We start from the raw sequence: 27881 nt of genomic DNA, 5'->3' as shown, positions 1-27881 counted from the left end.
GATGTCGGGCCCTCAGGCCACCCTCAAAGTCTGATTCTAATAGTTTGGTTTGAGACATTCTTGCCAGTGGCCCACTGGAAGTCCATTTGTGGGGCTCTGGCAGCCCTCATCCTCTTCTTTCTTGCACAAAAGGAGCAGATATTGGTATTTAGATGGGCTAAGGACCTCCAACAGCCCTGTCCAGCTCCCCTAGAGTAGTGGCGTGTCTTCTGCAATCTCCTCCATGCTCTGGGAGATACAGCAAACCTTATAGCAATGGGACATTTTGATGTCCTATCCTGGTGGAGTTGACTGTGCAACCTGTGTGGGCTCCTTTAGTTTTATGAGCAGTGTACTTAATAATAAACCCTTCACAGATTTTTTTGCATTGATCTAATCATCTGTAGATTTTCATGAGAAGGTTTGTATACTATAAAGTATATGGACATACATTTCAGAAAGATGATTCAGAACGAGAAATATGTTAATATTTGTGTTTATAATTTATTGGCTGTTAACATTTTTTCAGAGAAACTCAGCTTGAAATTTTCATGTAAGCCACACATATCAAAATTAACCCTTAAAATATGTCACTCTGGCTTTAATTAATGTATAAACTAGTTTAATCTTTAGAAATGATTTGCTAAATATTCTAAATATGCTAAAAAAATCTGTTTTTTTAAAACATAAACACTAATGGCTTTTTTGAAGTTTTCTGGATGGTTCTTGATGTAGAGAGGGTCTCAGCATGACAGAAGAAGACCATGAGACATTACTTCCAGGCTTTTAGCAACCTTTGTGGTGAAGAAAGATATCCTGTTCAGACTTACTGCTCAACCGCCCACACTGAGACTGACAGGAGACGACAATAAAACAAGTGGGTTTAATTGGGGTAGGCGTTCCTAATGTTCTCACATTGCCTTGGTTCCATTCTAATCAAATTTTACGTGTTACATCATCTTCGTCTGTAACTGTGTCCTCAAGTCATACGTTTAGAGCTAAATCTGCAATATTTTTCATATTGGTGACAGCAAGCTGTAAAGTCACATTATCCCTTACTCTAAACTGATGGATGTCTTCCACCTGCCTTTAATATTTAGTTGGGCTTTTTGTAACTCATTTTTTGCAGTGATCTCAGCTGTCAGAAGAAGTCAGATACATTGCAGGCACTGAATGTCTCCTCCCTCTGTAAGTTAATTATCTGTCACACATGTCCTCAGTGGAGGGATAGCTCATTTAAACGTGTTTGGTCGAACTTCACTTCTAAGAATAAAGGCAGCTGCCCTGGACACACTAGTCTGCAAAAGCTCCTGAGATGACGTGTATTTCTCTCTTCCTGCTCTTTATCATTATAGGTAAGTCTTTTTAAATCTGTCGTTCTGTTTTGGTGATTGATTAAATTCAATAGCAGAGCAATAATGCTTGCTTTTAGTCAACATTAAGAAGACTCTTTGCCTCTGTTTCAAAGCTCACCGCAATCTCTGCATTCGTACTTGATCAGCTTGCTCAGTTAGTTAACTTTTCAGTAATTGGTCATTCATCTTGTCCTATATAACAAGCTGTCAATTATCTTTCATAGAAACATAGAACATAGTCTGTAATCTCCATTGAAAATGAGACAGTTCTTTGACACAAAAATATATATATTTTTAATGATTATTTTTATTGTTTCTACTCACTGGTGGAAAAAAATATCTAAGTTTACTAGAGGGGAGGCCAAAGACGACAACGTAGTTTTCGGACAGTCTAGTGTGCACTGAGAGAGAGGCTGGAGTCTATAGAAAACCCACTCACCAGTATCTACCAGTACCTACTTTTTGAATCACTGCTTCTGTCCCCACAAGGACAGAGTAAAATAACTGGACATCACTTCAAACCTCTCAAAACCCTTGCTGGACTTGTGTAAAGACATTTTGTATTTCAAGAAAACCATTAAAAGGAGAAAAAAAGGAAGAAGCAGAAGAACATTCCCAATTACCTATGCGGCTGAAGTGCAAAATAAACTAAGATGGATATTTTCCAAACATAATATTCTGCTTGGAAAATATCCAAGCAGAATATTATCTACTTGCGGCGCCTTTTTTCCCCCCACTCGGTGCACATCACAGTCAGGGAGAGGGCAGCATAACACAGCATAGGCAGAATCAAACCAGACAGAAATAAGTAGAGGTGTGTCGAGTAGCCAAAAATTGTATTTAAGTAAGAGTAGCACTTATTCAACATATTTTTACTCAAGTAAAAGTAAAAAGTTGTCAGCGAAAAAAATTACTCAAGTACGAGTAAAAAAAAGTATTCAGTAAGATGGCTACTCAAGTAATGAGTAACTAATAATAACAGCTGATGATTTCATATTTAAAAAATATGTAATTGGGCAGATAAAAATATAAGGTTATGTGCATTTTAAAAGACAAAAATGGAAAAATATACAAAGAATAACACAACTGCAAAATAAATTCAGGCAGAAGAATTTTTTCTAAATATTATTTTTCAACATTAAATTTGAAAGAAATACTTACAGCCGTTAATGTATATATAGTATGTTGGAACAGTGCAAAGTACTTCCAATGACAATATCTACTTTTTACTGTAAGTTAATTTACCTCCAAATGCTTCAATGAGCTCAGCAGATAGAAAATAACATTAAAATAACAAAGCTTGTGTACAAGTGACAAAAAGTGTCACTTTAACATAAACTCTAGGTTTTTGTCACACTGGTGCATTTTTGGTTAAAACAAGTCTGTTCTTCATTCATGAAGTTACTCGCAGTAGGTGAGGTAGCCAGAAATTTCACTCAAGAGTAGCGATATGTGAGTAATAATATGACTCAAGTACAAGTAAAAAGTACAGTGGAGTAAAAGTACTAAAAGTACATTTTGATCAAAAAGTTACTCAAGTAAATATAACTGAGTAAATGTAGCCAGTTATTCAACACCTCTGGAACTAACACATAACCTTCACCACCTTTAGCCAGGCTTTCTGTGCTGTGCTGCATAAATGTAAATGTCTTGTTTCAAACAGCGACAACCTAGCAACACTCTCTGAAGGCAGACAGACCCACTCCATCTACATTACAGTGAGGAATGTTCAGACCCCCACATTGGACAGATGAAACAAAAGCAAGGATGACCAAACTTTTTGGATCAATACTCAGTGGTTTGTTTACAGGTACACCAAAAAAAAAGTAATATTGTGAAAAAGTTAATCATTAGAAACTCATGGTGCCAAACCCTATTTCACTAAATGACCTAAAACACCTGCAAAGGCTTTAAGAAGCCTTTGCAGGTGTTTTCTTAATGGTCTCTCAGTCTTAGCCAGTAGGCTACACAATCATGGGGAATATTGCTGACTGGACAGATGTCCAGAAAACAGTCATGGACATCCTCCAAAAGGAAGGTAAGCCAGAAAAGGTCAACGCTAAAGAAGGTTGTTGTTCACAGAGTGCTAGATCCAAGCCTGGTTTGGCCTCAGGCTCCATCTTCCTGACGCCTACTCTTCAACCCCTGACTGGTCTCCCCAGGTGGTTTCCACCAAAACAACTCACAGGTTGGCAGTGAGGGACACAATGACATCAAGAAACAACTACCTAAAGACTAAACTGACTGAATGGTTCATGTTTCCCAACCTCACCATTTGTGACGACAATGGCCTCATTAGTGACCTAAATGGCTCTATTAGAATAATTGTTCTAACCACAACTTATCAGCGTGTTACTTCAGAATCATACTCAGAACTGAAGAAGCTTTTAGATGAGAATTTCAAGAAACTAGAGAAGTCCAGTTGCATTCATGTTAAGCACTCAGGATCTTCATGTCCTGGATGAATGAGAATCTACATCATTGTGCTGTGGATATGCCCACAGCCATCCTCAAAGCCATTATTGGTATCGAAAGCAAGAAAATCTGTTTCCATGTGATTGTAAACTGTACAGAAAAATTTCTCTGGACTCAAAATATATTGAAAAATGTATGCAGCATGAGTGTTTACAGTTAATTAAACAGTTTGCCTATGATTCAATAAACTCATTCCAAAACGACTCTATTTCTATTAAGATAAAATAAGCCTTGGTCAACAGTTGATGGCAACTTTTGTTCTGTAGATGGGGTGTCCTGTGAAGTGTGCAGTTACCAGGACGTTCTGGACTACCTAAACCTGACGGCAGACAACAGCGTGTTTAAACTGACCCGGCCCGTTCTGGACCACACACACACCACAGTGGTGAAGACGGACATCATCCTCTACGCCATTCTATCGGTGGTACTGGCTGCCTTAGATTAGATGCATAAGTCATCAGTAGGGATGTTCTAATCGGGAAATATCAACTATCCCAATAGTTTATGATTAGACATTTGCTGATACTGAGTACCTATTCAATTCAACATTACAGTTAAAAACATCAGTGACGTGACCGTCCTTCAAAATGGTTGATCTGTTTGACTTTAGATAAATATCATCTGGGTTTTGTGTTCTGATTCAGTCCATTCTTGGTGTGTTTTTAACCAGTTCTCTGTTGTGCTTGTTTTTCTGTCATTTATAGCCTCCCCCGGATAATCAGTTCATGCCATTCCATAGCTACAGCTGATTAAGTTAATTACACCCACCTGTTCATGCTCCAGTAATCATTGCCCCGGTGTTTAGCCTCTCTTTTTTCTGTACCCTGAAAGAATGTTGGGAGATGCCATTGTTGGATAACAGCCATGAGGGCTATTACAGTTAAGCTATATCTTTATTCAGTGTTTATTTGATCACAAGGGATCTTTTTTATATGATCCATTCATACGATCCATTCTAGTGGGTCTATCTTTTTTCTGTTCGGGAGAACACTGCAAATGGCTTGGCTAGGCCTAGCTCACAAAATGCTGGAATGTGTTAGCTACAACACAGCCCAATCATACTTCTAGCAAAATAAAACCTTACCTTTCCACTAAAACGGAAAGGTAACCGGGGGGGTGGAGCTAATGAGACTTATTTGAGAAATGCCCTATAACACTTGCTTAGGATCTGATCGGTCCGGTCTTCGGTCCGTTAACACCTGTTTAGGGTATGGTCTTCGGTCCTGTGTTGTTTCCGTGATTTCACATTCGGTACTAGTTGCAGCTTCGTTATTTAAAAAGGTCTTCCAGTGTTGCCTTTCACTGATGTTTCTCCCAAGGTCTTTCACTCACAAGGTGGCAAGGTTTAGGCGCGTTGTGGATAAAAATAGTTGGCACTGCAGCTGGTTTTAGCTTGTGAGGGTATCGACCACCTGTTGCAATCAATTGTGTTGGTAAAAATGGCTCAAAGTCTTCAGGAGAGAAGTATTGAGAGCACGAATGTGGGTCCTTCGGAAGTTGTGTTCTTCCAAAGACACTCGTGTGAAGCAACGAAGACTCACCTCACTTTTCTTGCTGTTTTTTTTGTTTTAAAATTACAGTCAACGGCGACTTCATATGGCATTGTCTAAATTTACACCTGTCAAACACAATACGATAAAAACCTTCCTGAGTTAACTGTGTAGATTCCAGTCCAGTAGGACCAAACTGTGTCATCAACCTAGAATGCATTGCGCAGGTGAAAAAATGGCAATCTTCATGGGTGAAAAATATAACAAAAATTGCTGTTTGTGTTCCGTAAAAACTCATAATTACTTTAAAAAATTGTATAGTTATTGGGAAAATTACAACATATTTGGGCCAACATGTTCAGCTAGTCATGGATCCCTTTGAAATCCTCTTTGTAAAACACAGTTGTATAGCTCATTGGTGAGAAGCTGACAAAATCAGAACCAAAACACTGGACAGCAAGTACCAGGAGTTGATTTTAGGCAACTCCTGAAAATAATTTAAAAATTCTGAACTTGGCTCCCAAACCATTACCTGGGATCAAATTGGAACATCCCTACTCATCAGATAATTAAAGCTGAACAGATTTTCTGAAATGGTTTGTGTCCTTACTCTTAGGTTGAGAAAACGCAGACCTTTGTACCTTTCGTCTGGACATCAGTGGTGAGCTGACTGTAGCTATCTTGACGAATTGTTGGAAAAAAAATGTCATACCTCAACAAACATTTTCTATGATAGTAATGAAAATAATTACTATTATGATAATTTTTATTACTTTGTTGGTAGTATTTTTGTCATCTTTTAATCATCATTTCTTTTAATCTACTTGTACTGCAGCAATGGAAAGACGAACGCATCTCTTGGGATCCAGCTCAGTTTTGCGGAATCACCGAGATTTCAGTTCCTAAAGACATGCTTTGGAAACCTGACCTCTTCATCTATGAGATGTAAGGCTTCAACACATACATTGACTCTAATTTCTGCCTGGCCTCAGGTAGAAAAGTAATTTTGATATGATGATGGCTGATTATCCTAATGGTGTTAACCTAGGTTTTACAGACTCTTCTTTCTCTTGTTTCATCACAGTACATACTACAGATGTAGTATGAAATATTCAGGGAATATTATAAAAATGTAGATAAATTCCAAGCTAGATTTTATCTTTAGAATTCATCAAAAATAAAACCATACAAAGAGATACTTGTGGTTAAGAGCATGCAAATGTAATGGTTTGCCATTTTCTAGTTAACATTTTTTAATCCATTTAAAAAAAAAAGCTTTAATGACCACTCAGAATCTGGAGATCCGATAATTTAACCGACACAAGAAGTAAGCTTTTAAAACAGTTTATAAATAAAGTGGTGTTGCCAGATTTGGAACATGTAGAAGGATCACTGCAAGGAAAGGAAAGGAGAGCAAAGTTAGTGACCAGGAATAACTCAGTGATGATAATAAAGCACTGAATGAAAGCCACTAAACATTTCAGATGTCTGGAGGTTGCACTCGCTCTGTGGATTACCCTGAGGATAAATCCACAGGACTTGGACCACTAGATGACTGATCCAAATCTTGTTGACGCTAGGCAGGGCAAAAGCTATCGGGGAAGTCATCGTCAGTTCAAGGATCATACATAGGGAGACAGTCCACTGGGCAGAAGTTTCCAGGAGGGCTAAATAAGGGGAATCCGAGAGAAACAGCAAGTGCAAACACCGTGCAGAGGTATCCAAGCGGGACAGGAGACGGGTCATAGGTCCAGGCTTGGGTCATACACGTCAGTCAGGAGAATTCAGAAAGGATCAGAGGCAGACAGATTAGGTCAAGAGGCAAGGCAGGAGGTCAGTGTCCAGAGATCAGAAGCTAAGACGAGTATCCGACAAGAGCAAGGCAGGCAGGAGAATATAGGAACGAGACAGGTCGATAACAGGAGGTCAATACAAGGAATGCTGGTTGGTTTACTCACAAAAGTTTTCAAGAATCTGGCGGTTATACACTGGGAGAGCCAGGGATATATATTGTTCCTCCCAGGTACAACAGCTCCTGTAATTAAAGCTGACAGAAGTGTAACCACTCAGCCTTGATTGGCGGTGTAGCACAGGCAGCAGGGAATGACGTCATGGGACTGCTCACAGCAGCTTCTTCAGGCAGGAACAGACAGGAATCATTACAAGAACATGACCTACATTAGGCGTTCATTACGATTTTAACATGTTGAACCAAGTTAAGCTGTTACTTTCAAGCAATATTGGAAATGTCCTACAACACTTTGTATGGAAATGACATGTCTGTGTCATGAGATTTTGCATCCCAATTCTATTGTTTACATGTGTATAACCTTAATTTTCTCCTGGATGTTATGTAAACAAGAGGTTCTGTGACAATTGTGACCTGGAACAGAGCGCTATTGAACTGCCTGATAACGTCATGACTATCAGAATCTAGCTGCAAGAGCTATCTGCCACAGTCCACAGACTAACATACACACAGACAACACACAGGCACACATACCGCCTCTACTGTACATTCTCCCCATACTCTGCTGCTTCCTGTTTTAGCTGCAGTGTCAAAAGGTCAGATCAGAGATGTTAAGTTGTAGCTTTATGAATAGAAACAAGCTTAGAATCTTTAGTGATGAAGCTCATTCCAGTGAAACCATTATGAATATAAAAAAATCTCCTTGTAAAGCTTTCTGCTGGTGAACCCAATATTCAGCCAGACACAGATACATTTAAAAGGTTTATTGTGAAGATTAGCAGTGGAGGGTGAGGCAGACAAACAGAACCAGACTTGGCAGATTAATCTAGGTTGAAGGACCAGGCAGGCAGGGATGGCAAAATGACCAGACAGGCACTGTAGACCAGGGAACCCCCAGAACGGGCAGAGCAAATGGCAGGGACTCATGGAGAAACTGGCAACATGCAGACACAGGAATCTTAACGTAAGAGTCCCGCTGCCTGAGTACACAGGATCTGGTAGAGCAGGGTACATCACGCGGGGCAATCCGACATGAGAAGCGAAGTGAGGAGACGTTCTGGCGGGGAGGAAATGGCTGAAGCGGCTGTATGTGGGCTGGTGAACAGGTGACAAGAGTTGAATCTAATTACCGGCAGCAGGTGGAGTTGATTTGGGTTAATTGCCTGGGGCTGACAGGAGTGACAGGATAGTGGCTGGTGGCTGAGAGGTGACAGGCTGAAGAAAAGCCCAAAGGCAGAACAAACAAAAACCCAAATCATAACACTCCCATATTAACCCTGGGACCAGTTCTTCGTACGTTGCTTAAAGCATCCGAGATCAAATGACACATCCAAGATGATTTCATCCGGCTAATCATGATCAAGCTAATTGGGTTCTTTGAACACACCTGTTGTTTATGATTAGTATCGCTGGATTGAGTTATCTGAGATAACTGCGGGTTCATGCATTTGTTTAAAAGGGGAAATGTATCAATAGTAGAAACAATGATTAGTAGTGCTGCTATTGGCTGTTCAGCATGGCCAAAGAACGCCCACAGTTTTTCTCCCAAGCAGAACACGAGCTTTTAATGGAAGGTTATGCCGAATTTGAGTCATTAATTAAAACGACAGGTAACACCTCAAAATCTGTTAAAGCCAGGAGAGAGGGCTGGCAGAAAGTAGCAGACAAATGAATGCGTTAATACTGTCCATGCTAGACGTTTCTATCACTTCTAAATATATATATAAAAATGTTTGTATATCTGGAGCGTGTAACAAAAGTAATTTCCCTCTGGGATTATTAAAGTATGTCTGATTCTGATTCTAAAGGACGCGTGCAAACTGGGAATTTTAACAGAAAAATTCTTTATCTATAAAAAATTAAGTTCTTCCTTTTCCAAGTCATCCACAGTTTACACGGTAAAACTGTATAGCTCCGTGTCTAGATAATCCATCCATATTTTTTTCTAATACAATATACGGCTCAAAAGGAAGCAAGCCTTTCAGAGTAAAACTAAACTTCACAATAAAATGGCCTGAACAAATCTTCTTACTGAATATGATAAAAATAAAAAGCAAACCATCATCAAATAACTTAAATATTTTTTATTTGTGGCTCTAACCACTTTTTCCTCTTTAAAAGCCACTGTTAAATGATGTGTTTGTCTGTTTATAACAGCCACCAAGAAAAATCTCTCTACAATTACACTGTCGCGCTGCGCTAAATATCCTGTCTATTGCGCAATGCGATTAATTCGAGAAGCTCTGCAAATTATTTTGCACCTTCCGCAACAGTTTGCAGTCGTAAACATGGACATGGCTACGTCAGACTTCCCTATCTCCTCCGCTTATAAAGCTGCAATCTAATCCTGTTTACATGGAGAACAAACAAAACAAGCTTAAGCCTGCTCTCGAGCAGGCTTAAGTTTGCGCACATGTTGCTATGACAGCAAGTCCAGGATGAGTTTCGAAGAACCAAACGATCCAAGATCATGCCAAATCGTCAACAATCAAATCCTGCAAACTGACTTAGCGACGTACGAAGAATGGACCCCAGGTTTAGAAAGGTCAGATCAGAGACCTTAAGTTGTAGCTTTGAGTAATATATGAATAGAAAAAAATAAACTTTGAATTCTTAGTGATGAAGACCATTCCAGTGAAACCAAGTTGTAGCTTTAGAAAAGTTGGGCAAAATTACTTTGAATCAAAAATCCCCAAGAATATAATTAGCTTATTTCTTATTATGAATATAAACAATTAAGTATTTCTGTATGTTTGTTAATGTATGAAAGAAGTCTAGTCAAGGATTTACTTAGCTTATTCCTTTGTTAATGTAATGTGTTTCTTTTCCTGTGTCTGTAATTGTGAGGGACCAGACTCAAACAAGGACAAAAAAAATATTGAAAGTAGAAAATAATTCCATTCAATTCTTCCAGAAATAGTAAACTAAAAAAAGATTTAATGTTAGAATATATCAACTGATCAAATTTAACTGAGGTCAACTGAACTGAACTCTAACTCAACACAAACAAAACTGACCTACAAACAAAGAACAAAAGGCTGCTTAAATAGGGATGGAGTAACCTAAGTCTACCACATGAGGGAGGCACGACATAACAAAAGAACAAATAAATACAAAATTAACTAAAGCATTCTATGAAACAAATAAAGCAAAACTAACTCTTACTTTGTGGAAACAATAATAAGTGAATATTTAAGTGATAAAATTAACTAATTAAAAATAACTTGAAACAAGTCTCCCCCATCAGTCTTTCAAAAAAAATAAAAAAATTGTATGCTCCTCCTCCAGCTGGTTTGTATCAGCAGCACCTCAAACAAAAAACAAGTGTAAATAAAACATTCAGACAGACATTAACTAAAATGTGCACCCATTAGAAAATACCTGTCTAAATGAAATAACTAACTTAAACATATAAACTGTAATATAATATAAAAAAAAAAAAAATACTAACACAATGGTGGTTGGAGGAGCATGCACCACAGTAATGTTTTTCTATTCATGTACAGCACTTTGAATGCTCTTGTTACTAAAAAGTCCTATATAAATAAACTTGCCTTGCCTTTAGTAAGGAAACTGATACAAAAGCTGATTTGTCAGACTCACAATGTGGATTTGTATTTCTTGGTTGAAGATTGTTTGAATTTGTTTTAGTTTAGAACATTAAGCATATTGCAGGACTCCAGTTTAAGGTTTTTGCATGCTGTGTGTTGATGTACCTCCTGACAAAGATGATCTTGCATAGAAAAATAAACATATACAAACAATAATTTTATCCCTTGGTCAGGCAAGTTTAACTGAAGTTAAACAATTATTTGCATCACATTTAGAGGCTGAGTCCTATAGTTAGATTAAAGGAATAAATTCCACTTTTAATTTTAATTTTAAATAGTTACAATTTAATTTTTTCTAGTTTCTGTATTTGCAAAGGTAAATGACTTTACTGTGTGCTGACTTTTATTAAAGTACACACCGTTTTTATACTACTTTCAGTACAATATTGAGCAAACACAATTATCTTGCTGCGACAGTGAAAAGTCCAGCATCTCTAAATTTAGTTCATTGTGAGAATGAAACAATATGCCATCTGAATGTTCAGCAAACACATTAAAAAAGAAATACTGTATGTGTGCTTGTGTGGACGTGAATGTTGTTTCAGGATACAGAAGGATGACTCTCCTCCGAATCCATACATGCTGGTGGCTTATGACGGTACCGTCTTTTATGATGAGGACATGCGGGTGATTAGCACCTGCAAGATGGACGTCCACAAGTTTCCTTTTGACACACAAGAGTGCAGCATGTCCATTGGTTCTGCCATACACTGTGGTGGGTATCAGCGTTGTGACCCACATGTTTGTACAGTAACCCCTTTTAGCACAATGGTACTATTTCAAAAACAGGTATTAAAAGTAATTTAAAGTAATTAATTTGTTATCTGTTAAATATTTGTTGTACAATAAAACCATGAGTTCCCGTAAACAGCCCAGTGTTGATGACCTGCCTTTCCCTGGATTATGAAAAAGTTGCATGTACAGTAAAGTTTCAAGGTTGCAGGTATAACCTAATATTTCAGCAGTTTTTGGAAACCCAAATATGCAAATTGTGCACTAGATCACAAGAGATGTTATATATATATATATATATTTTTTTTTACATCCATTCAAAATAAATAACAGCAGTGGCCAACCCATTTTTTGGCAGAAGAAAAAAATTATGAGATTAGCTCTTGTTTGATTATTAAATTATTCATCAATTTACTGTAACAGGAGCGATGTGTAACGGCCTTAAGCACCCATATTGTGCTTGTTCTTCTTGGAAACAGTTCACTTTGTAAAGTAAACAAAGCTTTTACTCAAATTGCTGCTTTGGAGACCATTTCTGTTTTTTTTCCCACTGGAGAAGAAAATTAATGCCTTTGCAAGTGCTGGGTGACAGACATTTTAGCAATCTGGAGCCTTATTTAATCTTTTTTGTCTCCCAACAGTAAAAGAGATTCGAATTTCTCCTTTCTCGAATTCCTCTCGGGCCACGCAGTTTTCTCGAGAGATAATGAAGACTCAGGGAGAGTGGGAATTCCTGAAAATGTCCGTCCAAAACTCCAACCTCAGCTTGTATGATAGACGTTGGGAACTGCTCACTTACACGGTACCGTCACAATCTTCAGGTGTTTGTGTTTTGATTTTCATTTGTGGATCGAATTTTGACTAGCTTGTTGTCAAGCTTCCTAGAAGATGATTTCTTTAGTTTTTCTCTTATGCTATTTATCACTAGGTGTTTATGTTTTTGTTCTTACTTTTGTGGATCAGGTATTGGATTTTGTTCTTAGTTCAGTCTATGTACATCTTGTCATGTTTTCTTTGGTTCCCTTTAGTTCACTGCTCGCCACAATTCAATTCAGTTCATTGGTCTCAGCTGCTCCTCATTTCCTCTTGATTACTTTCACATTTCTCTGGTTTCATTTCTCATTGCTGGTTTCTTCTGCTGACTTCATGTCACATATAAAAGAGTTTGATGTAAAGACTTCTTGCCGCTGAGCTGTATATAGTTTGACGCCGCGTATGCGGTCTTAAAAACTGAGCTCTGCTCGCACCTGTATGCGGGAGTCTGCACTGAGTCAGCCTTGAGTACGCCTCGAGCAAGGATCAAATTTAGCACCGACTCATTAGAATATATCTAAATATCTCTTTTGTTTGGTGCAAGCTCCAAAGCAGATCCCAAATGTATCTTTGTTAGCGACAAACAGTTAACCAGCCCACTTAAAAATGTGCTTACAAATTACTGATATATTGCATGACACGCTGTTTCTTTTTTTCTCACCTGGTACCAACAATGTTGCCGGATATGATTTAAAAAAGCGAGAGTCTTTTTGAGGATCAGCAGGGTTGTTGGCCAACCCAAAGAAAAGAGTTTATTACACCTGGTTTATGGCAGGTTTGTCACATGCTCTTTAAAGGGGGGAATATCATGCAAAATCCAAAATTTTTTAGCCCTTAAATAGATTTTGTTGTGTACTGTAAAATTTAATAGTCTCTCCAGGTGCACCATAGATATCTTTATTTTCAGTCTGCATTATATTTTTCAACCTGTTCAGTTTTCTCTACTCCTTATCACGTTTCTTGAACATTTACATCATAGTATTGGCTAAACAATGTCATGGACTTCTGGGTAACCTATTTTGTGAATCTGACATTTTTTTTCGTTGCAATTTTATAGTCCAAGCTCAAGGAAGGCAAAGTTACAAGTGGATAACTGAAAATGTTCGCTTGTTGGGTGTATTAATCCACACAATCCATTAAACATTCCCCCAACATACAACAAAAATTGCCGAATGGGGTGAAGTGGAATGCTCTGCAACCTAAAGGGGGCAGGGTGTGAATTGCCTCCTTTGAATTTAAAGAGATAGCACCAAAACGAGTTGCTCTCGGATGAACCTCGGAAAAGGGGCAAAAGAGGACCTGTAAGACTAAATTAACGAGGAATTCAGACCAAAGCATTGCAGTTCCACTTTATATTGACCACAACTGAATGATTTATATGGGTAAAGGAAGATCTTTAAAGCATGATATTTCCCTTTTAAACTCATTAAGTCAAGTTAAGCAATTATATTAATCCTTGCATTTTTGGGACCAAATATGAAGTTGAAGGAAATCATGACCCAGAGCTACCTTTTGTCATACTTCAAAATAAGAGTATCAAATATTGGCACCTCCTTATCCACGGCTCATAATAATAATATTGGATTTGAGTTATCAGATAAGGTCACATTTTTTGCAAAAAATATTGTGGTGTTAAGGAGCTATACATCTAGTAATTATGAGTATAAGCGAAGAGTAAACATCTGAAGGATCTTAGACAATCAAGATGGCAAAAGAAAGTTGTCTTCACTATTTTGGGGCTTTAATGTTTTACTAGGACTATATCCATATATCCTATTTATTTGTTTAAAAAGCTCCACACCAAGATCAGAAAATTAAAACGTTTCACTGTTTTTAAAGGATGTAATTTTCTAATCCCTTAGTAATCCGTTTCCCCAGATCACCATTAAAAGGAGACCACTGCTTCACGTCATAAATTTCCTCTTGCCCATCCTGTTTTTCCTTATTCTGGATCTCGCCTCCTTCTTCATCGCTGACCATCGAGGGGAAAAGCTGGGGTTCAAAGTCACAGTGCTGCTGGCCATCTCTGTTCTCCTGCTCATCCTGAATGACATCCTGCCCTCCATGTCCAACAAGACTCCACTAATTGGTAAAAAAGAGAACTAAAGACACTTCATTTGACTTAAGATACTCAAACAAATCTCACTAATGGTCTGTTTCCTTTTGTTAGCGACCTACTGCATTGTGATCTTTGCTCTGATGCTGCTCAGTCTACTGGAGACAATCCTGGTAACTTATCTGATGGAAAAAGACACTGAAGACGAACTCGGCCCATGGGACAGTGGGGAGAACAAAAACAACAAAACCAAAAATTGGAGCATGGGTGAGATACATTTTACATTGGAAAATCTGAAGAATTTCTTACACTGTTTATGTGTTTTCATTCACATTTGGTTTGTTTTTGTGATAAAATGTGCAGTTTTGCTAGCTCATCCTGTATCTACAGAAAACAAACACTCCCATTCATACTTTAAGGGAAAAAGGCCCAGAATGCTCAAACTCAAATAATAATAATGTATATAAATGCACCTTTTATAACAAATGTGTTGTATTTTAGACAATAAAAAAGAAAACGGCTGTTCTTGCGCCTGCCGAGTCTGCGACAGTGAGAAACAGTGTGAGCTCCTAGCTGTTGATGAGGAGGTAAATTATGTGTGAATTTTTATTGCCATTTGGATTAGATTGTTTATCGTAAACAAAGTCAATCTGATCAGAATGAACACACTTATAAATTAGGGACAATTAATAATTCAGACTCATTTCTCTCTTCTTTATTTTTGAGGTACTGTGTGATACTATTTTTCAAACTAAGTCCACTAACGTTGCAAATGAGCTGAGTTTGCAATACTTCTTATTACACTGAAAATCCTCACCTGTTGGAAGTTATGCAGCTCAAAATATTTGCAATCTGTGGACAAGATTAGCAAAGCATACAAGTGTAAACTGTTATCCAGTTCCAGGGTTTCAGATATCGGGACATAATTGATATAATGTGGTCTTCTCCCTGTTCTAAAATTATTTTAATCTCACCTCAAGTGTACTAAATAAACAGACTCTACACTAATAATATTTATGAAATAAAAGCAAATTCAAATTATGAAAAGCTGAGTGTGAGAAATTAAACACATCATTTTTGCTTTTATTGGACTTTAAAGAAAATGTAACTCCCAGGTGCTGCTAATCAGCAAATTAACAACAAATCTCTTGGGTGGCAAGATGGAAAGAAATGAGCAATGAACTTAAAGGAACTGCTGCTATTCATCTATCAGCAATTTCCCTCTGGGATTATTAAAGTATATCTGATTCTGATTCTGATCAGGGCAGGGTCACCCCACTACTTCCAAACACATTGAATTTCATTCACTTCAATGAGAGAAAGAGATCAGTCCAAAGTGTACAGTACTCCCTGAATATGCAAAACCAAACAATTACATCCCTCCAGGTCACTGAAAAAGTGCAGTTAATTTTGTGCCAGGAGAGAGCCTCTTCTACCTAAAACAATATGGCAGTTGAATAATGGCAGTTAAATAATAATAATAATTGAATAATGTGCCGTTTTCTCACATAAATTCTTTTAATTTTTGCTTCATCTTTGTTGTTCAGATCAAGCTGTAGAAATCTTTTCTACACAAACATTTATTATAAATCATTTTAAAACAGGATAAAGTCTCTATCAGACCAAATTTTTTATTATGTCCCTATATGTAAAGTCATTTACCTTTGTCACTTTTCACAGCCCTCTGCACCTTTAGACAACACAGTTTAATGATGAATCAACACGATTTAGATTCTAAGACAATGTTAGGATTTGTGTTTTGTGTGCCTCATACCACTAGGATGATCTCAGAAACAAAGTGGAGACAAGTTGAGTAGAACATTGGTGTGAGCTGAATCAAAAAGTAAAATACAGTGAAACCACTGCATCTTTGTGCAGGTGAACTCCAGAAACGACTCGAGGGATACAAATGTTTTGCAGTTGATCCTGGATGAGTTGCAGAAGTTGCAGAACACGATGCATCAACACCTTGGCCCCAGAAAGGAGAAGATGAAGTCTGTATTTTGGGCAAAGAAAATCAACAGATTTTTCTTTATTTTTTATGTTATAACGGTTTTACTGTTTCTGTCCTTCATTTTTATGGAATGGTACTCTTAGAAATGTAAAAATATTTATTCTAATTCTGTACAATGCCCATCAGTTAGTGATGCATTTGTCAAAGTCATAGCTTACATTGTGACCAAGGATAATGCTTGGAGTGGAAATGTCACTGTAAATATTAGCTGTGCTTTTAGAAACATTCTCCCTTGTATGTTCAACAAGCTTCATCCACATTGACATTTTAGACTTTTCTGAATTTAAAACGAAGTTAGACAATCCAATAAGTAAATGGATGTCTCAATCCATTTGGCTCCCTCAAACAGAAAAGTATTGCATTGAAATAAAGTGAAACAGTGGTGGGTTCATTGAAATAAATAAAATCCCATTTCTCTTTATTTCTGATCGCATTTGGAGCTAGTTTTTAAAGCTACGTTTCTTTCCATGTGTTTGTGGATGACTGTTAAAATCCCCTATACAGCGAGGATGATGTTTGGCAATGCAAAAATAAACCATTAACCAAAGAAAATACTTAATGTCATTAGAAAACATGGATCTATTTTACAATTAGGTAAAGTCAAACAATTACAGGACAAAACGAGGAAAAAAAACAGGGCTTCATGCTTCAGGGTCTCCAAATGCTAAACACTAACACTAATAATGAAATAAAATACAGCTCTATCTACCAATAAACAAAAAGGTATAATGACTGAGCTATCAGGCTCAATGTGTGCTTCTGTGCTTTTCGTGTCTCTGCTCTGTCTTCTCTAACCCCCAGTGGGTCGAGGCAGATGAGCGTTCATACTGAGCCTGGTTCTGGTTCTGCTGGAGGGTTTCCTCCCGGTTAAAGGGGAGTTTTCCACTCCACTGTCACTTCATGCATGCTCAGTATGAGGGATTGCTGCAAAGCCATCAACAATGCAGACGACTGTCTCTGTGTCTTTCAGGAGGAGCGAATGCTGCTTTTCAAGACTTGATGCAATCTGCTGGGTTTCCTTAGATAGGAAACCTTTTGACCAAGCTGTATGATTTGGTTGAATTTGACTTTGCAAAGTGCCTTGAGATAACATGTGTTGTGAATTGGTGCTATAAATAAAATTTAATTGAAATGAATTGAATGTTGAATATATCCAACAATGCTTTAGGTGGTCAAGATTAAACATAAGAATAACTTATAACTGGACTTTATTAAACTGTATTTTTACACTTAATCTTGATTTGCTGCCAAGTCCTTTTTATACTTTGCTCCTATAGACATGTAATCAATGTGGGTGATACAGCTTTACTTCTGTCATTCATGCATTGACATTTTCAGCAATTCTGTCACCAACTATTTTTTTCAGCAGCAACAGCATTGTTCCTTTTTATTAATTATGATTTAATATTCTCCATATTCCTTTATTAAAGATTTCTAATTCCACTCGTGAAATGTGCAGTTCGAGGCTTCTTATTCCCTGATGTTGCCACGGGTGGGGCAACATTAATTACGTGTCTAGGTGCAACCTAATAGGCCTAATAAGGCCGTGACAGTAAATCAAGATGAAATAGGAAAATACAGTTTAATCAGGTATGGTCCAGTTATAAGTTATAAGCAGTGTGCGATTTGCGGAAAAATCAGAGGGGGGGGGGGATCATTTCAAAAGTTTTATTAATGAATAAAAGTTATATTAATAATGGTTAGCTAGCATGGTGCTCTTTCAGGTAAATAGCTAGATCCAGTAGGTTAGACTATTGTTTTTAAACTTGCGCCATCTACTGTCGGGACTTGGGAGTGGGTATTAGTTTACTTTAACCGCTTTGAGCAGAAAACGTAATAATAGTCTTTAAAAACAGACAACAAAAAATGTAATTAACAAATGTGAAGGACACAAGACATGTATTTATATTAGGGCTGTCAAACGATTAAAACGATTGCATTTGAATCGATTTATCACATAATGTCAATAGTTAACTAGAGATTAATTGCAAATTAATTGCACATTTTATCCTTTTATTTCTGCAAGTGTAATAGCCTGTTTGGGCATTTTAATAAGCAATTTTGCAATAAATGACACAAATAAAATACATGTTTGTACAAAAAATATTTTTATCTTGTTATTTTTTAAGCACTTTTGAGAATTGGAATGAAAACATCCTAGTGCCAAATGTTAAACTCTGGACTGTAGTGGTTAAATGACTAATCATGACGCCCTGATGTTTACACAATGTGTAAATAAATTTGTAAATAAATATCATACAATATACATTTCAATAAAGTCATAAGTTTTATTGTTCGTTTCTTCACTCTCTCTGAGCTTTCACACCAACAACAATATTTTTGCTTGCTGTTTATATCCATATTCATACAGTTTAGGCCTGGAAAAAGGTTTTAAACATCCTGGTCATTCCAGTCTTACACTTTGCTTGCAACTGGCCAGGAGCTTAGTACCCTGAATGAGACTGTTTAGCAACTGTTTAGTAACTCCAGGTCCTTCGTTTGGCAACGTAATTCAGCCTTAGTTTGTCAAATACAGTGAAAACAAATGAATAAGCATTAAAGTACGGTTTATGGGTTGGGTTTCTGCAATGCTATCAGCATGTTAAAAACTCATCTTCAGAATCAATGTCTGCTCAAAATGGTGATCTGCACTAAGTAATCTGCTTTCTGCAGTTATTACCAGTTATTGCACCGTAAACTGCAGAAAATACGTGCAGAGTTGCTCTCTCTGCCTTTGCAGGCAGGTCTCTTAATAAGCGCTGTTTCATCACTTATTTTAGAGCCCAAATTTACTTTCAGAAACGTGCCCAAAAAAAACGCAACCCTTGACTCATGAAATTTACTAGTGCCTTTAGAAAAAAACAAGTCCAAAGTCGCATGAAAAACACAGTCTGTGCAACAGTGAGCGCAGGTCTGTTTTGCTGCAGTCTCTAGGCTAGCGCTCTTGAAACTACGGAAAGCGCCGAGGGTAAAAGAAACACAGTCCGGAGAGCGCGGCGGGGAAAAAACATTAGGGAACGGTGTGTGTGTTTTGGCGCGCAATTAACGGCGACAAAAAGAAATTTGCCGTTGTGGTCTAACGCGTTAATAACACGTTAAAACTGACAGCCCTAATTTATATACATTTTTAAAAATCCATAATATTACTTATTCAGACCAGAGGGGGGAGGAATGTATCCCCCCCAGGGATAAAACATGAATGACAAGAGGGGGGGACGTGACAAACAGAGGTTAACTTACAACCTGGGTGCAAATCGCACCCAGGTTTATTTGGGTGCAAACCAAATAAAGCATTAATTGGCTATAATCAGTATTTGCAAATAATGATGGGATGGTGTGACTTATTGTAACTGACACGTTATTTCAAATTAGAGCTGGAAGTCTCAAAGATTGATACAGAACAAATTATTGCTTTCATTCTGTGGTAATTTAATCAATCTTGTGAGTCTCTGGCTAGAGAACACCTTTAAACTCTGCAGAAACTGAGTGTAACAGTAACATTCTTAACAATGCAGGATACAGCTGCGTCAAAGTTTTTCTGTGTCACCTACATTATTAAAAAGCTGCTGTTGGCATAAAAACGAAGTGCAGTACAAATAAATTGTTCAGAACTGAGAGCGTCCTCTCTTTGTGTTAGAACAGCGATGTGCGGGCTGAAAGTATTGAGATAAATCAATGACAGTGGCGAAAAACTGCTAAGCTTGAAAAAATATTAATCCAGAAATGTTGTCCCTGTTGTCCTATCAGAAATCTTGCATTGTGATCTCGGAATAAAAATGTATCCAAACCTGAAATTTTACAGCCGGGTAAACTCAATCATAAAATACAGCTTTTTCCAGTTACATTCTTTTATTCTCCTTTGTCTTGATTATGACAAAGCTCTAGGCTTCACCCACTTGATCTGTAACTTGAACTTGTAAAAGGGACATTTCCCCAACTCTGGTTTCCCTTCACTGGCTTTCTGTTTATTTTTGCTTCTTCAGATTTGTTTTTAACCCTGTCAATAATCTTGCTGAACTGCTGCATCCATCTTTACCATCTTGCTCAGTGGACCAGTTGCTTTTGGTGGTTCCAAAGACAAAATGTAAATTAAAAGATGACAGAGCATTTTCTGCTGAATTCTCTGCCTTTGCACGTCAGGAAGTTTGCTTGCTGTTTTCAACTTTTAAAAAAAACACACATTTTTACTCTCTTTAAAGCACTTTGATATTACCCATATACTGAATACTCAATATACCCAAATGGACTAAAGGGCCTCCCAGAGCAGTAAGTCTCATTGTCCTTGGAATAATATATTCAGGGTGGTATCTTAAATCCAAAAAAAAAAAACATAATTATGCAAACTGAGATTGAACAGAAAAGCTGCATTTGCTCCCTGCTAGTCTGGTTCAGGCGACCTGCATTGCTCTCTGAGCAAAAAAAAAAAAAAAAAAAAAAAAAAAAATAGATTAACTTCATTGTCTAATGAGAAATGTGTCTGTAGTACAAACACTGACTGCTACATAAATCTAAAATCCATAGACATCACATAACATTCACCACTTTTTTCCACAGCCTATTGCAGTGTCTGAGTTACATTATGAGATCAAGATAAAACAATACAATCCCAAAAAAAACCTTGTAAATACAGTTTAAAGTCATATTGGCCATTAGCTGTACATTCTGCAATCACGGTTTAGTATTTTTGTAGCTATTAAAAGCTTTGATGGAGAGTAGAGGAGATTAGATCTGGTTGCGGTTCAGTCTGCACCTCTGAGGCGCTGACCCGAGGGAAGAAGCTGATACTCTGAATGAAGGATGTGAGTGGAGTCTGTGAAAAGTTTTAATAGAGAGGGATGTGCAGAGTGGCTGAAACACCAGTGATTCACAAAATAATTAAAATGTGTGTTTAGAAATAAATTGTAAAGCTATGCCTTTTCTAGGCCTCATATTGTCAGAATGTTATTGTAACTTTGTAAGAAAGTGTAGTTTTTACAAACGTAGTGAGTTATTTTACTGCACTTTACTTTGCGATCAGTATGATGCAATATATAATCTGCCCATCTAACCCTATTATTTACATTGATATCAACTCACAAAAAAAACCTAAACAGGATTTGTCCATTTTATTCTTAAGCTCTTACAGGTATCAGGCATTTAAATGAAAAACAGCATTTTTTTATTTTAAAATAATAATAATAATAGCCTAATATATGTTCACATAACAGATGTCTTATGCCTGAATTTCAAAATAAAGGTGTATATTGAAAATGACTATTTGGATCAATATTTTAATGTTGCATCGATGTTATTGGATAGTTAATAATTTGATCGATATATTGATGTATTGTGACACCCTTTATATACACACCCATTCAATGGATTTTGAAAATATTAAAAAGTCAATTCATTTCAGTAGCTCAGTTCACTAAGTGAAACACATTATACGGGTTAATTACACCCAGATTAGTGTTTTCAAGCCTGTATTTCTGTTAAGTGTGATGCTTTTCTTCTTACAGCTAATGAAACACATAATTTAAAATTAGAATATTACATCAGACCAATAAAAAAACATGTTAAGACAGAAATGTGGGTTTAATGGTTGTCATTTTGAAAGGTACTTTCTCACAAATGAGCAACATAGGAACACACATCTAATTTCATGAATATAATTCTATATGACAATGATTTTAGAGTTTTAAATCATCAGATTTATCATGACACAATGTTACTGATTTGTTTGGATGATGATACATTTGCCGATATCACAAAATTAGGGTGACCATATTTTCATTTGGGAAAACCAGGACACCTTGGAGCGGGGGGGGGGGGGGGGGGGGGGGGGGGGGTGGGGGGGGTTCCTGTTCCCATGCATAGAGATGTCTGTGGCATGCACTCACTTAACATAGGCCTACGTAATCCTACATTAACATGATATTTACAGTTGGTTTATTAAAAATGCTTTTCAGTAGAAGTCAACAGCAATAACTCCAATAACAAATGATAATTTTATTCAAAATGCATTTATTAAAAAATGCTTAACAATTCCTGTAATGAATGAATAGCACAATAAAGGCCTCCCATTTGTCTCGACCCGGTCTGAAAGCAGGGAAACTCTTTTGTAAATCGTCGGTAAACATACACTTGAGCTTTGGTATGTTGTTGGCACTGAGCTATATTACACACTGGAGTGCTAATCGCCGGCTGTTAGAACGAGTCGCTTTGAAGCCACCAGCCGCCATATTTGTACTCCCTATTTCTCCCCAGTAACTAGGGAATATGTGCGCTACAGCATCGAATAACAAGGATTTTTTCATGTTCAGGGGGGGGGGGGGGGGGGTTAAAACTTTTAAAATGTCAAAGTAACATATACTTTTATGTTATGTTCTAAAACTGTCAAGTACTGAGAAAGTAATGTGCTGAAATATTTAGCATTTTATTTATTTAAATATATATATATATATATATATATATATATATATATATATATATATATATATATATATATATATAAATAACAATATACAAAAACATATATTTACATATATGTATACATATATATATATACATAAATACATATACACATACTTATATATACATATATATATTTAATATGAATAACATGAAAAATATTTCAGCACCTAATTTCCTAGTAGTTGATAGTGTTAGTACATCCACTGACTGTAGAATTACCTGTGATACGTTTTCACATAGCCAGAAAACTGCTTGTTGTTGCAAGATGGCGGCCAGTGACTTCAGTTTTTCGGCAAAATCAGCACTCCAGTGTATTATATAGCTCAGTGATTGTTGGCGTACTGACAGCCACGCTATCTATCTTCTGATTAAGAACAGGGCTGCCCGCACTGACGCGGCTCAGGGATTACGTCACACGCAGCGCCGTGCGCAGTGCCCTAGTGCCTGTCAATTTAATGGTCCAATGAAGGTAATTTAAAAAACAGGACATTTCCTCACTTTCTACAAAAAACCCGGGACGCCCGGGACAGGACGTGAAATACGGACATGTCCCGGGAAATACGGACGTTTGGTCACCCTAACAAAATCATCTGCCCATCTAACAAAACCATTTACATTATATCAACTTGCTATAGAACCCCAAATGTGATATACTTGTAAGCTCAGGCATTTAAATCATACAACATTCGTCTTTGTGAGTTTCAAAATAGAGGCGTGTCTAAATGATGATGAGGTGGATCGATATTTTCCTTTTGCATCGATGTAATTGGACCTCAGATCATTTAAAGTCATACTATGCAACATTTTTCAGTTAATTAATGTGTTCCATACCGTTTTGGATGATTAAATGAGTCATTTCAGTTCAAACAAAGGTTTTCTCGGCCGCCTTGGTGGTCTGTGGGGGAAATAACGCACTTGCAATTGCAGGAGCCCTTGGCCCGCACCCACAGGCTCAGAAGTCTCGTGCAAGACCGCGAGAGTCGGTCTTGCTTTACGGGGAGAACTCCATGTGTTTTTGCCCTGCCATTCACTATATGCACGTGCGAAAGCAACAACAAAGAACCGCGTGTTAACGTCAAATAAACATGCAAGTATATCGAGTTTTTTATTATTATTATTTTATTTATTTATTTTTTCTTGAATGTTGGCGAGGCTGTAGCGTGAGTTTGGCGAGGCGGCTGCCTCGCCAAGATAGCGCTGCGGAAAACCCTGATGTTCATACCTTCACTGTGTTAGTCATTGTTTGTACTGCCGTTTTTTCCACTTTTCGTTGTGTTCGCCTGTCTGCTAAGCTCAAAACAACCGCGCCTGGCTTGACGGAGAAACCAGAACAGCTGAGCATCTTTATGACAGTGCACTTTTACTTTCGCCCTCTGGGGGAGCCTCGCTGGAAAATCAACCCCGGTTGCATAGTATACCTTTAATTGATGTATCAGTGTGGATTGATATATTGTCACACCCCAGTACAAATGCCCAAGATTGGTGTGGGGTAGTACGATTTCTGATTGAGACATCCTTACTTGCCATTCAATTGTTTGTACTTTTTGTTAATCTTACCAAAAACCAGTCTAAATTTAAATAGAAATCATAAAACGGTATAATCTCTGTTTTAGCCACAGTAACTGACCAATAAGCAGTGTGACATGTACACATGTATATGATGTCAGCACAAATTTACATGCAAGGAGAGATGTTTCCTAAAGAACAGCACCATCAGAAGATTGTACCATGGATGACTGGAAGAATAATTAAAATAATATATTCTGTGTCTGAAAAAAGGAAAAATCTACAGTAATAAAACAATATTTTATGTCTCAGTCTGACCTTCTTGCCTCGCTTTAGTCTTCTTTCACCTTGCAGATCATTTTGAACTGAAAATCATATTATTCACCAGCAGCCTGCTGTTTTGTACACTATAATCGTAGAGTCGATAGTCGACTATAGTCGTTTGCAGGATGATTACCCCTCATTTTGTTCATAACAGTGAAGATCCGGTGTTACTGCTGTGCACATTTACTAGAGGACACATATGCTCATTGTTTTGGCTTTTACAGGTCTATTTATGCAGTATACCTGCTTTATCCATTCATGAGCTTAGAGTGTTTCCAATAGCCCTACAGTGTTCAATTCAATTCAATTCAAAAGTTTATTTCAAACCTGCACACATTTTACAATACATATACTGATAAACAATACAGATGCATGGCTTGAAAGGGGAATGGAAGAAGCAAAAGCTTATACATGTCCAATCCCCTCCCGCTCATCCCAGGGACACTCCCAAGACCTGCAAACGACAAGACAAAGACAAGACAAACGACACATCCACACTCATGCATACAAGACAACACACTGGCCCAACTATCTCCTTCCCTACACCACACCACCCTCATAGAACATCACTCACTCTCTTCCAGGTATTTTCTCAGGACATCCCGCTTAAATATTTTTTTAAAAAGATTTATGTTTTCACAACACTTTTGTTCCTCCGATAAACTATTCCAGAGGGTGACACCACGACTTGAGATGCACATTGATTTCAATGTAGTTCTTACTTTTGGTTGGTATAATTGATTTTCGCCTCTAAGATTATAAGTGCGAAGTGCCTCCCGCTCCTGAAAGAGTTTTAAGACATTATCTGAAAGAGAGCCAGTTGACGCTCTAAACATTATTTGCGCAGTCCTTAAATTTACAAGATCAAACAATTTTAAATTGGAAGATTTTAGAAACAATAAATTAGTGGGATGTAAATAATTTACTTTATGAGCAATTCGAATAGCTCTTTTTTGTAGTGTAACCAGGGGCTGAAGATTGGTCTTAAAGTTGTTTCCCCAAACTTCAATACAATAATTCAGATATGACATAACAAGTGAATGATACACGAGGAACAATGCATTTTGACTGAGGAAGTGACGTACTCTGTTCATCATTCCCACACATTTTGCAACTTTTGTGCGCAAATAATTAATGTGATCTTTCCAGGACAATGTCTCATCTATAATCACACAAAAAGTATTTTTTTAACCCTCTCTATGCTTACATTATCAATAATAATTTCAATTGGTACATTAGTTTTCCGTTTGCCAAATAACATTAGTTTAGTCTTTTTCAAATTTAGTGATAATTTATTGTTGTTGAACCATTTCTTTAACTTGTTCATTTCGATTGTTGCTTGCGCCAAAAGTTGCTCCAAGTTGTCTCCAGTGCATACAATACTAGTATCATCCGCAAAAAGTACAAACTTCATATCGGAAGACACATTGCAAATATTGTTTATATACATAATAAATAAAGTTGGACCCAAAATGGAGCCCTGCGGTACTCCACATGTTATGCCCCTGAGCCCAGATTTATGTTTTCCAAACTGTAAAATTTGCTTTCTATCCTCCAAATAGCTCTGCAACCACTTGTTAGGTAACCCTCTGATGCCATACCTTTCCAGCTTTTTTAATAGTAAACTGTGATCAATAGTGTCAAATGCCTTCTGTAAATCAATAAAAATTCCCAAAACAAATTTACGTTTATCAATGCCATCTGTAATGCTTTCAATTAAATCAATTAATGCAAGTGATGTGGACCTATTTTGTCTGAACCCATACTGGCTTTCGGTTAACAATTTATTTTGTTCTATGAAACTGCGAAGCCGACAATCAAATAATTTTTCTAAGATTTTAGAAAACTGTGGCAAGAGTGAAACCGGACGAAAGTTGGTGAAAGTATTCTTATTTCCAGATTTGAAGAGTGGGATTACTTTAGCAGTTTTCATTCTATTGGGAAAGAGTCCATTTTGGAAGGATAGATTGCAAATGTGTGTAAATGGTTTGATGATTTCTTCTGCCACCCCTCGAACCAATCTCATGTCTAAGTCATCTATGTCACGTGACTTTTTGTTTTTACATTTTTTAAATACACTCAAAACCTCTTGTTCATTTGTAGGTGCCAAAAACATTGAATTGAAATTGTTATTTATTAATTCACTGCACCAATCGTCTTCAATTGGAATTTTCCTAGCAAGTTCTGGTCCTACATTAACAAAAAAATCATTAAACCCATTTGCAATTTCTTCTTTGTTTGTTATAACTGTATTGTTCTCCACAATATATTCCGGGTGATATGGTCCACTAGATCCACGTCCAATGACAGTGTTAATAACTCTTCTCTTTTCTGAGTCATTGTGTTCTCTGGGTCATTGTGCTTTAAATGCCAAATTTACTTTTCTTCTTTATTCCATTCTTTAATTCATTAGCAAGCACTCCAAAGGATCTGAGGCCAACATGTTATCTGTCTTCTGAAACAGTTTAAAGTTGATTAGGTCAAGGGGGACAGAGAATCACCTTTCCCAGCAAAAAAAAAAGGGACTTCTTGCAGCGAATTGGATCACAAAGGACTGTTGAGGACCAGAGAGGGATTGATCATTCCAAGATTAGTTTAATTCAACCCGGTCTATGTGAGAGTTTCAAATGTTTTGATAAGGGACATTTTGCGCCGCAGCTGCACCCCTTAGACATTGTCATCAGCGGCACCATTTTTCATAACTTTTAATCCCCAATGCCTTAACTGCATACTGAGCAAATTTGAAGACGATAGCTAATAATACCTAGTAGGAGTTTGTTAAATTTCCACGGGTGTAAATGTCATGTAACCTGACGAGCCAGATGAATTTCGTTCCGCTTAGCTCCGCCTAGCTTCACTCACATCTATCTGGGACCTCTTCCATAGAGAGTGATTTCTTCAACCAATTTTATTGTCCAGCCAATCAGGATGCAGGGCTGGAGTTTCATAGATGTGATGTAGTGGAGAAGCGAGCGTGAGACTGTTTTGATTTAGACAATGGCGGCTCGCATTGAGGAAGCAAGCGTTAACATTGATGGCCGCGCCCATTTTCAATCACATTAAAATTTTTGCAAATTCACACAGGGGACAACTTTGGGTGTAGT

General features: G+C 37.3%; 1 protein-coding gene across 2 annotated transcripts; it reads left to right on the top strand.

The window, feature by feature from the left end:
- The first annotated feature begins 1258 nt into the window (after positions 1-1258).
- Positions 1259-17287, top strand: LOC105928207 (5-hydroxytryptamine receptor 3A). 2 transcript variants are annotated; one of them, XM_021317946.2, is made up of 10 exons: positions 1259-1334; positions 4076-4233; positions 5916-5960; positions 6135-6244; positions 11425-11594; positions 12253-12413; positions 14303-14513; positions 14595-14747; positions 14982-15067; positions 16359-17287. In XM_021317946.2, exons 1-10 carry the CDS (start codon positions 1295-1297, stop codon positions 16575-16577), a joined length of 1353 nt encoding a protein of 450 aa, XP_021173621.2. In that variant the 5' UTR covers positions 1259-1294; the 3' UTR covers positions 16578-17287. The 2 variants fall into 2 exon arrangements, with proteins under 2 accessions (XP_021173621.2, XP_035997589.1); XM_036141696.1 differs by lacking the exon at positions 1259-1334 and adding an exon at positions 3224-3372.
- Positions 17288-27881: the final 10594 nt, after the last annotated feature.

Source organism: Fundulus heteroclitus, chromosome 10 (genome assembly GCF_011125445.2).
Source record: "Fundulus heteroclitus isolate FHET01 chromosome 10, MU-UCD_Fhet_4.1, whole genome shotgun sequence".
NCBI lineage: Eukaryota > Metazoa > Chordata > Actinopteri > Cyprinodontiformes > Fundulidae > Fundulus > Fundulus heteroclitus.
Note: the sequence above shows the minus strand (reverse complement) of the source record. Positions and strands in the feature narration are given on the sequence as shown.

Bases quoted from the DNA above. Each gene is read 5' to 3' on its own strand.
- LOC105928207 (XM_036141696.1), top strand. From the start codon at position 3,309: ATGGGGAATATTGCTGACTGGACAGATGTCCAGAAAACAGTCATGGAC. The intron at 6,245-11,424 runs GTAAGGCTTCAA...ATGTTGTTTCAG, and splicing joins GACCTCTTCATCTATGAGAT to GATACAGAAGGATGACTCTC. The intron at 14,748-14,981 runs GTGAGATACATT...GTTGTATTTTAG, and splicing joins AACCAAAAATTGGAGCATGG to ACAATAAAAAAGAAAACGGC.